Source organism: Phalacrocorax carbo, unplaced genomic scaffold, assembly GCF_963921805.1.
Source record: "Phalacrocorax carbo unplaced genomic scaffold, bPhaCar2.1 SCAFFOLD_36, whole genome shotgun sequence".
Classification (NCBI taxonomy): Eukaryota; Metazoa; Chordata; class Aves; order Suliformes; family Phalacrocoracidae; genus Phalacrocorax; species Phalacrocorax carbo.
In genome coordinates, this window is record NW_026990495.1 from 1,855,326 (window position 1) to 1,870,345 (window position 15,020).

The 15,020-nt window shown below is 47.3% G+C and overlaps 1 protein-coding gene and 1 pseudogene across 1 annotated transcript; both read left to right on the forward strand.

The window, feature by feature from the left end:
• Nucleotides 1–886: 886 nt before the first annotated feature.
• LOC135311334 (E3 ubiquitin-protein ligase RBBP6-like) lies at nucleotides 887–10,855 on the forward strand. Its single transcript, XM_064440460.1, has 11 exons — nucleotides 887–1,295; nucleotides 2,716–2,815; nucleotides 3,531–3,567; nucleotides 5,203–5,247; nucleotides 7,083–7,171; nucleotides 7,291–7,387; nucleotides 7,878–8,017; nucleotides 8,939–9,111; nucleotides 9,861–9,964; nucleotides 10,412–10,588; nucleotides 10,844–10,855. Exons 1-11 carry the CDS (start codon nucleotides 1,130–1,132, stop codon nucleotides 10,853–10,855), a joined length of 1,140 nt encoding a protein of 379 aa, XP_064296530.1. The 5' UTR covers nucleotides 887–1,129.
• A 68-nt stretch (nucleotides 10,856–10,923) lies between these two features.
• Nucleotides 10,924–12,622, forward strand: LOC135311335 (E3 ubiquitin-protein ligase RBBP6-like; annotated as a pseudogene).
• The last annotated feature ends 2,398 nt before the right edge of the window (nucleotides 12,623–15,020 follow it).

Genomic DNA, 15,020 nt, shown 5'->3' on the forward strand with positions numbered 1-15,020 from the left:
AGTGGGGCTTGTTTGCCCCTGCTGCTGTAGTTTGCCCTGTGGCGATGGCCAAATTATGGGCTGAATATGTATAATCCCTATTCCACCACAGGCTTATAAGCAAGGCTACCGTATTAAAACCTACGCTTCCCACGCACCATTAACAGGAGAAGCAAAGAGACACCGAGAGCAACAATAACCATCCCTTGGATATAGAGGGCAGCCCTGAACTCAGAAGGGTTTCCTGGCTCTGGAAACCCAGAAGGCACTGAAAGATCTAGAGCAAGAAGTCGTGGAAGCTCCCGCGTTAGCCCTGCCAGGCTACAACAATCAGTTTCTATCAGATTTCCCTGAACAGGAGGGACAGCCGGTTGGCCCCAAAAGGTCAGCAAGGCGCAGCATGTTCCTCAGGAGAACTAGACCTCGTAACTCAGGGCCCGATTTCATGGACTGAGGCTGTTGCAGCAGCAGCTGTGGTGGTGGAGAAAGCAAGAAATAGTGTCCTGGGGCACCTCCTAAGGCTAAGGGTTCATTCCTTACTTCCTTGTCCTCCCCTCCAGAGTTCAAGCAAGTGCGGATGTGCCACTGTGGGGAATTACGTTGGGTTATGGCAATAACCGTACATGGTCATTGCCTTCTTTGGCGGAACCTTCCATAAATGCAACAAGATACACTCAAACCGCTGCCTCTCCCCCAGGCTGTCTTGCCCTGGCTCTCTGCCGACAGGAGGGAGCAGTGGGTGGTGTCAGCCTGGGGGGGTGGCAGGAGGGAGAGCGGGCGGTGAGAGGCGTGGGGGTGAGAGGACATGGGGCGGTGATGGGCCCAGGGCTGTTGGGAGAGCCAGCGCGGGCCCCGGGGCTGATGGGAGGTGACGCTGGGTGGCGAAGGCCCAGGGGGTGGCGGGAGGGACAGCGCAGACCTCGGGGTGTGACAGGACACCGGGCAGTGACAGACCTGGGGGGTGACAGGACACCGGGGCTGCTGGAACCCCCTCCCCTAAGGGCCACTCGGCATTAGGGCAACGAGGGCGGGGCTGCCACACCCACATGATGCAGGTCTTTCTTCATAATGTGCTGAGCATATAAGAGGACCATGACACCGCGTGCTGCAGTAGGCGCCATCCCAGAGCAGGCACCGCCTGGCCCCGACCATGTCCTGTGTCCACTACAAGTTCTTCTCCAGGCTGAACTATGATACGGTCACCTTCAGCGGCCTCCACATCACCCTGCGCGACCTCAAGCGCCAGATCATGGGCCGCGAGAAGCTGAAGGCGACCAGGAGCGACCTGCAGATCTCCAACGCCCAGACCAAAGAAGGTGCGTGGGGGCGGCGGGCGCGGGGCCTCGGGGACCAGTGCGGAGCTGCACCCCGGCGGGGAGCTGCATTGCAGGGGGGAGCAGCACCCCAGTAGGGAGTTGCACCCCAGCGGGGACCTGCACCACTGTGGAAAGCGACAACCCGCAGGGGCCCTGCACCACCTGCCCCGGCGCCCCCAGGGGCCCTGGCACCACCTGCCAGACGGTGGGCTGGCCCCGCTGGTAGGTGACGGTGTGGAGCCGGGCAGGCTCACCGGACACCGGCAGCCCTGGGGCAGAGGGCAGCACACAGGCACTGACCGGTGGCGGCATGGCCGTGGTGGTGAAGCGCATGTCGGACACCTCCGATGCCGTCGGCAGCTGCAGAGGGAACCTCTCTGTTGGGGGAAGCAAAGAGGGGTGGTGGGGTGAGCTACTGGTGGGCAGAGCCCCTTGGGGGGTTACCCGGAGGGCAGGAGCACCACGAGGAGCAGGAGCTGCTGCTGTACCTGCCATGGCGGCGGGTCAGTGTGGGGTTTGTCTGGGGCAAAGAGTGTTCTGGGGTTCTGTCCCCATGGCGATCATTCCACCAGCACCTGCCTCAGCCAGCCCTGCCAGGGTTTCATTTCTCATGCCACAGCAACTGCCCGTCTCAATGACGTCCCATCCTGCTGATGGTTGCCTGTCCGCAATGCTCATTTCTCAACCCGGTGAGGGTTTCCCATCCCCACAGTGATTTCTCAGACCCGTGATGGTTTCCTATCCCAACGGTTTCCCATGCCCACAATTTCCCTTCCCAAGCATTGTTTTTGCAGGGAGCTGAATTTCCTGCCCAAGGGGAAGGGATGCAGCCAGTACGCGTGGCCCTGCGATGCCAGCGTGTGAGCTGCCCCATCCTGCCCCAGTGAGGGGGGATGGGGCACTTTTGGGGGGTGTTTTTGTGCTTCCCGTCTCTGGAATCCTTACACGTGCACACAGAGTACTGTTCTTTTATAACCTTGCCCGTGCAGGAGTCCTGACTAAATGTTGACCTGATCTTGACAAGAACAAAGTGGAGCTTGAGTGAAGATGGCTGACTTGCTCAGATTTTTCTGAGCACTCTAACCTTTTACAGTTCCGGGACTGTAACTTTCCATAATGGAGATCTAGTAACAGAAGCAATGCTAACCTAAGCGAAAAGAAAACAGGATTTTAAATATCAGTGGAATATCTGCCCATGGAGTCATGTTCTGCAAAGGCAGAAGTCCCTTCAAAAAGCCTGTGCCTCCTTTTAATTTGATCTGCATTTGTTGAGTGTGTTGAGACGATAAAAGTCGGTGTTACCTATAAAAGGTTGCTTTTCTCTCTGTAAAGGGATTCTCTGAAGTGCTGTGTAATGACATACTGATATACGTTCTTACAAACTGACTACTGCTTTTTTCTGTACTGATGTTGTTTTCAGAATACACAGATGATGACGCCCTGATTCCGAGGAACTCCTCGGTAATTGTCAGAAGGATCCCTGCTGGAGGAGTTAAAGCTACCAGCAGAACCTCTGTTACGTGAGTATCCGTAAAGCGGTGTAGTCTTTGCTAGGGGGTTCAGTGAGGTCACTGGTTTAATGGATATTAGTTTACCAGTGGCGTTCCAACTGCATCTCCCTTGTTAAAGCGGCTGTTAGTTTTTGTTGTCCTGGGGTAGGTTTCAATGGACCTGTCCCAAAGCAGACTGACCTTTTTAGGCCTGCTGGGACATGGGCTTCAGGCTCCAACAACGGTAACTTCTAAGATGATTCTGTTGGGTTTGTTCTTGGGCTTGATTGTTCTGAGACCCGAGCTGTAGATGCTGTTTCCTCCAGGTGGAGAGATGCCTTATGCTATGGGCTTGCTTGTATTGCTTTCAGAGTAAAGACAGATACGCACCGTAGTGTACGCTTAGAATTTGTTCCCATCCCAGAGGAGCCCGATTGTCAGTGTTTGGCTATTTCCTGCATTTGCGGGAGGAGGCAGGATATGGCAGGTACTCTGAGGCCCCAGATCTGGGGTGTATTGGTTGAGATTACAGCTACTCAAACGTGATCCTGCCTACAGGATTGTTGTGGTCATTTTGGGATTTTGGGGTTTTTTAGTTGTTATGTGTATGAATAGATGTCCACATTCACTAGATTATCCGAACAATGTCCTGATGGGCAGGTTTTATAACCTGTTTCACTGCTTGATGTGGGGCACAAGTGCTCTATTTTAAGCTCTGATCACCTTCCTTTCTTTCTCCTTCCAGAAGTCGAACGGAGCCAGTGAGCGGAACACCAAAAGCAGTATGTAAAAGCACAGGGTCACACCTTTTTCTGCACACTGCACTGAATTCTGACCAACGTAGCCTTGTATGAAATTTTCCAAACAGTAGCTTCATATAATTTCTTCCAGTAAAACATAGCCTATGCTGCAAAGACAATGGATTTGATTCAGCATAGTAAGAACTGCGTAATGCCATCATTTGCACACTTCTAATGGGACTATTGGTATTTGTGCCCAGTCACACATTGTATTTCATCCTGAATATGCGAGGCTATTTCCTGAATGGCTTTGTGTTGTACAGATAAGGTACGATTGGTTATAGGCGATGTAGGTTCAAGGTTTGCACAACTGGACGTGGTGCCGTGCTCTCCATCTGTCTGTCTACAGCTAGTAACGTGTCTGTTGGCGTAGCTGCTTGTGCACTTTGTGTTTCTTGCAATGAAAATGCTCCGGAGTGTATTTTTGCCATTTTCACCTTGTATCACTTAGCTTCTGTTTTTGCTTGCTTTGCCCAACGGTTTTTGAAAACGTTCATAAAAAACACCGAGAAACCATTGTTGTTAAACTTGGTACTGTTTCTGGCTTTGACGTGGGGGTTCAAACAAAAACTAAAACTGACATACGCCCTACGTTCTGAGGACAGTTCTGGGCAGCTAAACGAGTCCTTTCCGTGCCTTTGAATACCTGGGTATTTGTTCCTGGAACTGTTTATTTGCAGTGATATTGTTTGGGCTCCTCCAAGTACATGAATGTCTTTAACAGATTGCCCTGAATGTAAATATCGTTGCTACACAAAGTGGTATTCTAAAGTTCTGCATTTGCTCTTCCCGCTTTCTCTGATGCAGCAGCTTCATCTAATAGCTTGTCCGCAAATGAAAATACCTGAAACCCAGTGTACAAATTTTGGCGCAAGGTTAGAGCCTGGGGCCTTTGTGGGGCATTTTTCATCAGGCTGGAAAACACTGTCATTCTGCTGCTGAAATATAAATAAGTAACAGAAGGAAATGCTTGACTGGTAATAGCCTGGATTTTGATTTAGTCTTCTGTTCAGTTTCTTTAGTTCCCTTTAGTTTCTGCTTAGTCTTCCGTTTGAAATGGCAGTTCATACATTGACTGTCGATTCTGGATTTTGGATTATTTGGGGGTTGTTGGTTGTCGAGTCGTGTCCCCGCCCCTCCCCAGTTCTTCTGCAGTATTGCCTTAGGGTGGCAAACAAGTTTCATGGAGGTGTTGGTTCTAACTGACTGGTTGGAGGGACTGGCAGGAAATACTTCAGTAGAAATATAAAGGAAACAAAAAAAGACCCAGGGCTGGAGGGCCGTGGAAGGTGGCCGTTGGGCAAACGTGCTGAACAGTACATCAGTTACCCTTCCCGACCCATTTGACAAGGTTCCCTCTCTGAGATACTCTGGAGCAACAAGCTGATCTCAAGCGGGTCTGGTTAGTCTAGTTTCTTCTCATTAACCGCACGGGCACTCTTAAGCTGGCGTAGCTTTGGACTTTGCCTTGAGCTAATGCAAATGACACGAGGTCGGAAATGCCTCTTGCAGTCACACTCGGAGCGCATCGTGCAGACTTTCAGACTACGGTAGAGGTTAACTATTGCTATGTTTGGACTGTACAACTTGAATATGTGTTTAATTTTTTGTGAACAGATGGATGACTCCTCTGCATCTGCTTCTCTGTCCCAGCTTATTCAGGTATATCTATATTCTTACCAAATACTTCAAAAAAAAAAAAAAGTGTTTGCTTCATATTTTTAAATCTTGCACTGTGATCCAGAGCTGTATAACTGTTGTAATGCAAACAATGCTTTACTTTAATTCTTAATAATGTCAAGTATTTATGTTAACCTTAAAATGTGTGTATGCTTTGATCCTCTCCTGTAAAGAGCAGTTGCCACTTTGGGGAGATAGAAGGGGAGAACCTTACCAGCACCAACGTCACGTTGCACTAGTGCTCATCTTCAAGACACAAAGGAGAAGCACTTCAGAGGCTGTTTGCCCTTTTTCATACATTCCGTTAGTTCTGCTTTGGGGAGGAGCGCTATTTTTACAGAAGCATGTCACTGGCTGTAAGGGACGGACATTCCAGGGGGTGTGGAGCAGCCAAATTAGAGGCGTGCCTGGAACACGGACAATTGCAGGGCTGTTTCTGAATTTCTAGTCCTCAGAGCTGCAGATCCATTCTTTGAACGCTGCACAATTTCATCAGCTGTCATATAGATACAGTGGGCAACACAATCTGATTTCCTTGAACGCAGACTGCGTACGCTGTGATTATGTCCCTAACCGTGTCTAGGAACACACCCACGCGTGTGTGTGGCATGCTGGCGGAGGTGACCTTCTGGAACTCCTGCCACGCCGCGTTTTGCTGTGGAGCTGCTGGCGGTTTTTGCCCGGGAATGTGTAACTTTGGCTGGGAAAGCACTAGTCATTGCGCCTTGTGAGAAGGCGTAGTGCTAGCCAATTCAGTGCCTGGGCTTTAAAGTTACAAAGATCAGCGAAGGCAGGGCCTAATGCAGAGGAGCTCGTTCTTTCTTCTGAAAAGAAAGGCTGGAGTTCATTCCCAAGACAGAGAAACCTCTCCCCACTAGCCACTTCTTCCCTCTCTCACCACAGACATGAAATTGTGGACACGTGGCAAAAATATTGGAAAAAATAATTCATTTGGAAGGTAGCCACCAGAAGAAACTGGTCTGCATTAGTGCTGTCCCTAAACGTGTCCTTGGTTCTGTAAACTTAGGTGAAGTTTTACTCTAAAATGTGAGAAGCCGTCCAAGAGGTGCACACATTGAAGCTTTTGAGAACATTGAAGTATTTCAGAACAATACAGGAACAACACCTCAGAGCAGCTCAAAACTGTGACTTACTCTACCCTCTTTAGCGCAGACTGGCTCAGCAGGGAGTCAATGTGTTGTAAAAAGTCCTCTGGTTTATTACTGCTATGTACGAAATGCCATATTTGAACTTTCGCCTATCCCTAGAAATGTTTTGTGGGTTTTGGATGTGTCTTGTACATCTCTTGGGTTCAAGCAAATCAGTCAAGTGTCTGTGAAGTTTTCTGTCACGGTTAATGGAAATGATTTCATAGGTGTCGATCTGCATTATGTTACAGTTGAGGAAAAACTGTGTATAGGAAACAACCATTTAATAAAATGCTGAAAGTAGTTGGTTGCTCTTGCGAAGGAATGCACCTAAAAGCAAAGACAGGAGTGGCTGATCTGAAGGCTTGGTGCTGGACGGTCCAAAGAATGTACAGTCCCTCCCTTAGACCCTGCTGGTATCTGCACTAGTGTGTAATTAAAACGTTTGAACAAATAGTACTTCAAAAACCAAGAAATCAGCTGGTTTCCTTCATATGAAGATCTAGTTCTGCGTAAGGCTTGTGTTACAATTTGCATGGTAAAAGGACACGGCCAGCTGGAGAAACCTGCAGGTTTTGCTTACCGTAGTTAGCTCACTTAACACGAAGAAGTTAGCAGGGGCTCTAAAGTGTTTCTAACGTGTGTGTCAACTAACGGCCTGTTACACAGACTGCCAGTCTGGCTGAAGCCAGCGCTTCCGAAGAAGACAAAATAAAAGCGATGATGATACAGTCTTGCCGTGCATATGATCCAATCAAGTAAGTGTTGATAACGCCAGATCTGTTCCCCAACGATTACGGAGGAATGCTAGAGATGGTTGCTTTGACAAGAGAGACACATGCACCCCTTTTTCTTTTTCTCCCAAAAAACCTTCTAGTTACATGAAGAACAGCCTGGGTCTACCTCCGCCATCATATACTTGCTTTCGTTGTGGAAAACCTGGCCACTATATAAAGAACTGCCCAACAAACGGGGTAAGGTTGGGGGGGGACTTCTGGTGTTACTTCGGTTTTGTTTTTTACCTTGGCAGTGAGGTAACAGATACATGAACACGCATATTAAGACGTGTTTCTCTTGGGGTGAAATAGAGAGGTTACATGGCAAAGTTGCAAAGCCCTTCAAAATTCAAGGGACACCTGCAATTATCAAGGCAAAATTTTCTTTTTTCCAGGCCACCACAACAAACATAGCCAGAGATCTTTCTCTGTCAACTTTCATGCATATTTTTCTGTATTTCAATATGACTGGAAATTTATTTTGGGTTTGAACCCTTTCTAAAGACACTTCACAGTTTTTAGTATTTTGTACAAAACCAGGATGTTTCTGCTGGCCCCATCTATTGGATATCTGCCTGGTGTAATGACACAAGCCTCTGGCTGAGCGTCCCTGCCATTTAACAACAGTCACGGAGATGTCGTTTTAAGTGTGGGTCTTGAGATACGCCTGCATTTCTTTTCCTGCCAGGACAAGAGTTTTGAGCCTGTTCCCAGAATTAGGAGGAGCACGGGCATTCCAAGGAGTTTCATGGTGGAGGTGAAAGATCCCAACACAAAGGGTGCTATGCTGACCAGCACGGGAAAATATGCCATACCAATTATTAATGCGTAAGTATGGGACTAACGGGACTGACCCAGGAGCGAAGGAGAGGAACCGTGCGTCGATGCCTGGGCGGCAATGCAGCCGAGTGGGCCAGCACCTCTAGTTACGGGGGAGGAAGCACTGGCTTTGCATCTTAACCTTAACACCTGTGATACTTTCTAATCCCAAGGCCCTAAAATAGGACGCTCCTCCTGTTCATGCCCCTGGAAGCTGCTTAAACTTGTGGCGGGCTAAGAATCAGTATTTCTGCAAAAGGTTTCCGAGGTGTTTGCAGTGGAGTCGTTCTCTTTGAAAGCGCGTTTTGCTTCTGTCTGATGCTGCAAAGGCTCCTTGCAAAAGTTAACAAGTTGCTGTGGGAGTGAGGTTTTCTCCCCCTCTGACTTTTATCACCTCCCCTGTGTGAAAGAGGCTGCAGTTCTCCTGTTGCTACAAACTAAGAAAATACTACTGTGTGCTGACAAGAGCGGCTGCTCTAAAATGCACTCGGTGGCACTTCTGGTGTTCTGCCATGGACCTCCTTTTGTAGAAGCTCTAACATAGACTTCTTCCATTTCCAAAACTTCATTACTCGGAGACTGACTTGATCCTCAGCCTGCCATTTACTTTTACCCTCTGGCAACAGAGGAGAGGTGGGATTCATTTCACACGATTTCTAGCTGTCAAAGAATTATTTGCCTAGTCTGAGCTGATTTCTCCATTGACCCAATGAATGGGAGAGGTCTGCAGCAGGAAAATTGTTCCCCCTCCCTCTTCTCATCCTGTGGCTGTAGAAAAGGACTTTCAACTAGCGGCCTACGTTTTAGAAGGCTAATGTGGAGTGAGAAGAATTCCACCTGTTCTCTTCCCCTGAGAAAAGCCAAAGCTTGGAAAAGTTCTCCTTGACCCACCTTTAACTTTTTGCTCTCTCCTTCCCCACCCCCCTCCAGGGAAGCTTATGCCAGAGGAAAGAAGGAAAAGCCTCCCTTTCTACCGGAAGAGCCGGCCTCCTCCTCCCCCTCCGATGAGCCTATTCCAGATGAGCTCCTGTGTCCCCTTTGTAAAGATATAATGACCGACGCAGCTGTTATTCCCTGCTGTGGAAACAGTTATTGTGACGAATGTAAGTGTGACCCCATGGCTGTTAATTCAAAACATCACCTCTGATCCTCTGAAAGCAGAAACAGGAGATCAGGAAATTACTGTCTCACCGGTTCTATGTAGTACTTAAGCCCAGCCTGAATAGGAAAGGACTCTTCTCCTATAAAGGGCAAAAGAAAGGCCGAAAGCTTTTTCCTCCTTTTTATGTATCTCGTTAAATCCCCTTCGCACGTGGAAGGACGAGTATGAGAAGAGGGCGTAACTGCGCAGGCGATGACGCTATTAGATAGCGAATGCATTTCGTTTGTCCACAGCCCTTTCCCTCCTACAAAATTACAGAGCCAACGCTGGTGACTTCCTGTGGTCTGCAGCAATCGGGTACTTGGGCATTTAATGCACATTCTCCTCCACGGGAGAGTTGGCTGAAACCTTCAGAACTCACACCTGCTAACGGGTTTTTGAGGTCTCTTTTATTCACTAGCCCTGAGGTTGGTGACTTCTCACTGTACTAGAGAGTGGAAAAAAGGTGAGTCAAGACATCAAGACACCGCCTACTCCACACCTCCAGATGTTACAGGAGTGAAACATCAGGGCTGTACCGTTATTGGCTGCATACTAGAAAATTATTAGGCTACTGAACTTGAGCTTCATGTTCCCAATTCAAGATCATCTTCACCCATTAATCATATACATGGTTTTCTAACTGATGAGAACCCCAAAAATGTCCTTAGTTTGGCTAAAATCTATTTTGATGCCTCTAATTGCACACAGGTATTAGAACAGCGTTACTGGATTCTGAGGATCATACCTGCCCAACGTGTCATCAGAGCGATGTTTCTCCTGATGCTTTAGCTGCCAACAAGATCCTACGCCAGGTAACGTGATGGCTTTTCCGTGAACTGCTTGTAAGAGAAGTCTATTCCTGAAAAGCTGAAAGGGAAGAAAACATGAATCGGCAGCTCCTGAAGCAGGGCTAAATTGGACAAGGCTACATTTATTTACTCCTCCAGTGCATGATCCCTTGTTACAGAAGCTTACAACTCCTTAGAGACAGTCTGGCAAATTCAGGTCACAGTTTTAACATGATTGCCTCCCTTTCAAATTCGGTGTTGACACTGAAGTGCTTTAAATACAGACACCCTGAGTTACCAGTCATTAATGCCGGCGCTTAATGCGATGTGTTCCTACCCCTGCCTGCTGATTTATTTTAGGATTGATAGCATTTACAGGAATAGGCGAGTGATGTTCCTCTGTGGAGCCTTTTGTTTGTGTGCCTCCTGAAGTTTCCTATCCCCTTTTTGTCCGTGTTTTTCTGCCTCTAGGCTGTGAACAACTTCCAAAATGGAACTGGCTACCCTCGGCAGCAGCAGCCGCAGCAGCCGCCACCGCCACCACCTCCACCACCACTCCTGACTGTCGGGCCTCCCGCCGCGCTGGTGACGGCCGCTAACCTTTCTAAACCTTCCTCTCAGCCAATCGGCGGGTTGTTGGAGGAGAAGGTTAGTTTGATTTCAGCATAGGCACTGATCCTTGTCTTTTAGCAGAGCTTCGTTTCCAACTCTTTCCAACCGTTTTTTGCCAAGGGCCGTCAGGTTCCGCTACTAAGACAAGCAGCACTGCCGAGTCGTCTGGGCCCCCAAGGACAATCAATACCCACAACGGGTAAGTAACGCTAACTTTAGAATTCCTTTAAAAGTCTTACCTTCAGACAAACTGAATGGGATTTTTTTCTTTTTCCCTCCCCACTGCAACAGGTCATCCAGTGAGAGCCACTACAATTCGCTCAGCAGGTGGCGGATCAGGCTGCGAACTGTAAGTGTCCCACAGAAATTCAATGCATTACTACCGGTAACTGTACTACTACTCCTGGTTAAAGGAGGCCGTAACACGTAACTCCTGCAACAGCTGATTTGCAATGAATAAGTACGCACAGGTAGTTGTGGGGAACACAAGCGGTAATTAATTTTGAAATGGCTTACTTTGAATTGCCTTTAACAAAGGGATCTGTGCTTGCACTAAGATTATTTAAAATAAAACATCAGCACAGGACTGACAAGGGGACTGCCAAAAACCAACACTTTCTGGGGAAACCGTAATCACATACGAAAATTAAATATAATTATAGGATCAAGTGGAAAGCCAGGCTAGAAGCTTGGAAGCAGAAACTTTACATGCTAACAAGTTCTTCAATTTGCAGTAGCATCATTACATAAACACATGGAGAGAGGATAAAAAAAAACCAAACCAAACCAAACAAAGCAAACCAAATTTGAGAGGAAAAAAGTTGGGGAGTGTGACCCTTTTTTCTTTCTTTTTCTGTGTGGTTTTTGTTCAGGTCCAAGTCTCCCTGCAGTGCTTCATCTTACTGTAGAAGTTCGTATACCTACACCAAGTCAAGATCCAGTTCTTCCCCCACTCACTCCTACTCTCGATCATTCAATCGTTCCCAGTCTCGTTCCTCCCCGCGATCGCCGCCGTATCCAAGAAGAGGCAAAGGGAAGAGTCGTAACTATCGCTCCAGGTCAAGGTCACGCGGCTCTCACCATTCAAGGCTAAGGTCACCCCCGCACAGAAGATACCATTCACGGTCAAGGTCTCCGGTGTTTAGGGGCCAGTCTCCAACTAAACGGACTCTACCTCAAGGGGAAGGAGAAAGGGAGTGTTTTAACAGGTCCAGAGAGGTTCCACCATATGATAGGAAAGCTTACGAGGGCAGATCCCGTGACTGGAGGGATCCATTTGAAAAGGAAAGATACAGAGAACGGCGAGGGAACTCTAGGCACCGGAGTGAGAAGTTTTACAAGGGCTATGCTGTTGGCTGTCAACCTCCACCTCCACAAAACAGAGAGGACTTTTCTCCAGGTAGGTTTGGTCCACCTGGCACCAGACGAGAGAATTTGCCATGTGCTCAGGAACGTAGGCAGGATTATCCTGCTGGGCAGAGGCACAGAAACCATCATACAGCTGGAAATTGCCCTGAAAAACCATGTGGAAGGGAGAGCCGTGGCATCAAAGATCCTGAAACATCAAAAAAGAAAGAGGTGGAAAAACCACTGGGAGACAAGAAAGGCAATAAAGATAAAAAGCACCGGAATGAAGGATTTCCAAATGCTGAGTTGTTGGAAGGTGCGAGAAAACCAAGAGAGGCAGCTGCAGCAGAAGGTGTTACAGCGGACTCTGTCTTCAGGCTCCCAAGCAGAGACGATGCCACCCCTGTGAGAAATGAGCCTATGGAAACAGAGTCTAGTGCTTTCAGACTGGGGTCTGAAAAGGAGGAAGAAGAGAAGGATAAGCCAAAAGCAAAGACTGACAAGGCCAAGCGGAAAGTAGAAGTGGCTCTTCCTCCTAAGACGGACAATACAGTAAAACCAGCTGAAGGTTCCAACGAGAAGGTGGACACGGGTCGTGACAAATCTCCTCGACTGGAACCTCCTGCGAAAAAGGCAAAGGAGGACTAGCCAAAGTCAGGCAGTGTTAAAACACCTTCCTCTTGAAAGGATGAGGGTGTTTTGATGCTGTCCTGCAGCGAGTAGTTGCTAGTTGGGGAGGATAGAAGGGGAGTGCCTTATCAGCCAAGTTAGAGCCATTTCTGGAATACGGGCAATTGCATGGCTATTGTTCTCTTTGTTTACTCGCATCTGTATAAACACAAATCGCATGTTCATCAATAAAGTTAACACTCTTTTAGCCTCGTGTGTTCCCTGGCATGTCTGTGTTACATTTCTAACTAGCGTCTCGCCATGAGCTAACAGAGATGTCTCAAAAATGATTAGGAAAAATGTGGGGATTGATAAGTCAGATTTCATTTAAAAGGCAAGCCTAAACTTTGCCCCAAGAGAATTGACGGAAGCAGGAGATCATTCCCAAGAAATAGGGCACATCGATCACATCTCCCTTTCAGGCTGCTGCACTGACCCAGAGGGTAAAATTCCCACACCTCCCCAGCAAGAATCACAGTGACAGAGGGATCCTGGTGGGAGGGGGGTATTTGTGACATTAGAAGGAGTATTAAACCACTCCCATTTTTAATCTCTTCAGGACTATACGATGTCAAACCACCATCTGTAATCACTAGTCATAAATCTCTGCACACTAGTATCTTCAAAGTGGGATGCATATTGTTTGTTTAAAAGACACAAGTTTTTTTACTTTTCAATTCAAGTTTAAAACCTGCAAGCTTACCCCATGCTTCATTTTCCCTCTGGTTGCAAGGTAGGTCATCCAAACAAAGGCCCACCAGAAGTAGATGACCAACATCTGTAGCCACTGCGTTTATTGTATTTCCTACAGTTATTGACCTGAGTTCACTTCAACTGCAATGGTGCATTCTAATATTCCAGCGTACCAATTGCCATTTCCTATGTAGAAGCCATTAACTCAAAGAAAACATAGAAAATCAGTTATATGCAAGAAACTTCCTGGACTTACGTACAAAAGACAAAACTCAGTCTTGTCCTCCCACTGCTCACAGCCCATCAGCAGTGGGACAGGCTTTTAGAAAGTGTTGAAGGGAGATACTAGCTTAGTAAAAGTAAAAGTAAAAGTCACCAGTCCTCATTTAGAATCAAAATAGCAACCAGGGAGAGCAAAAAAGTTTTAAATGCACACCAGCACTTCCGTGAATGCGAACACAAATTTTAAAAGCCACCCGAAAACAACAGCAGCCTGTTCGACAAAAAACTAACTCCTGCTGAGGAGAAGCGCACGCTGCTCTGGAACACGCAAAGCCGTCTGCGTGCAGCTTTATTACAAGGTCTTTAACAAGACAGACCTTTCAGCACCTGCAACCCCTCCCAGGACAACCCCGACTGCGAGGGCAGAGGTACAGGCACATGGGGACGCCTGTACTAAAGCTCTACAACAAAAGAACACAGGCTGTCCTTCAGCCTCCGTGCAAAATGCAACACAGGGACAACAGGGAGCTTTACAGCAACAACAAAGTTTTACACAACAATAAAACAGAGAAGGGAGCATCACAAGGTATCCCTTTTTTCCTACGTTGTTTTTTTCCCCCCAGAGGTGGGGAAAATACCCAAACCCCTAAGCCCCAAAGTTTTCTCCTCTCCCATATCAAGCACTTGCTGTGACTGCGCTGCCTGGCAGTCTACTACAGAATTTACCTTTCCTCTTGGCTACAGGAGCTCTCATCTTAGAAGTGCCCACAGTAACCTAGACAACTTTATATTGTTTCCGACTGCCTGGAAATCAAATTAAATTTCCAACCTTCTCTGCTACTCAAAGTGCTACCAAAAGCGTTTTGATTATTCAAATTCTTGCTGCTCCAAGTCTGGATGACCCTTACGAGCAAAGCAGAAATACTGCCCATACCGTGCTGCAGAATTAGCCACAGTTCAAGTGTTGCTCAAACTTCCTTTTAAGATTTACTTTTTGTTGTACAACTGGCTCCAAATCAACCTTTTCCATTTTTGCATACCATCTTCCAAAAAGGTTTCCTGGTTTTCATGCTTCAGTTTTCCCTGTAGAAGCTCCTGAAACCGCCTATTTTCCCACGACGCTCGGCACTGGCTTTGCATATTCTCCTAGGCCACTGCCCACTCATTCTGGGAATGAACACAGGAAACCTGTCTCAGCTCACTGAATCGGAATGCTACCCTTCTGCCTCATACAAACCAGGAAGGTCCGTGAAAATACCGTTCCAGAGTTCTGAAACATGCAACCATCCATTATAAACCAATTTAATACCATTAATGTTTTCAATTCAGATTTGCTTTTACAAGAATCCATTACAAATGATACTCCATTAACAGTTTCAGTTTCCTGCTGCGTGTCACATGCATATCCAGAGGGCAATCAGAGATGCTTCCACCAAAAAAAAAAAACACAAACCAAGAAGAACAACAAAATCCCGGCCCCCCAATTCTTTCTAAGCCTGAATTTGGCATTTTTAATCTCATTCCTTTACTCTCTGAA

Excerpts from the sequence above, each read along its gene's own strand:
- LOC135311334 (XM_064440460.1), top strand. The coding sequence starts at position 1,130 with ATGTCCTGTGTCCACTACAAGTTCTTCTCCAGGCTGAACTATGATACG. Across the intron at positions 3,568-5,202 it reads TGAGCGGAACACCAAAAGCA|ATGGATGACTCCTCTGCATC; the intron begins GTATGTAAAAGC and ends TTTTGTGAACAG. Across the intron at positions 9,112-9,860 it reads AAACAGTTATTGTGACGAAT|GTATTAGAACAGCGTTACTG; the intron begins GTAAGTGTGACC and ends AATTGCACACAG.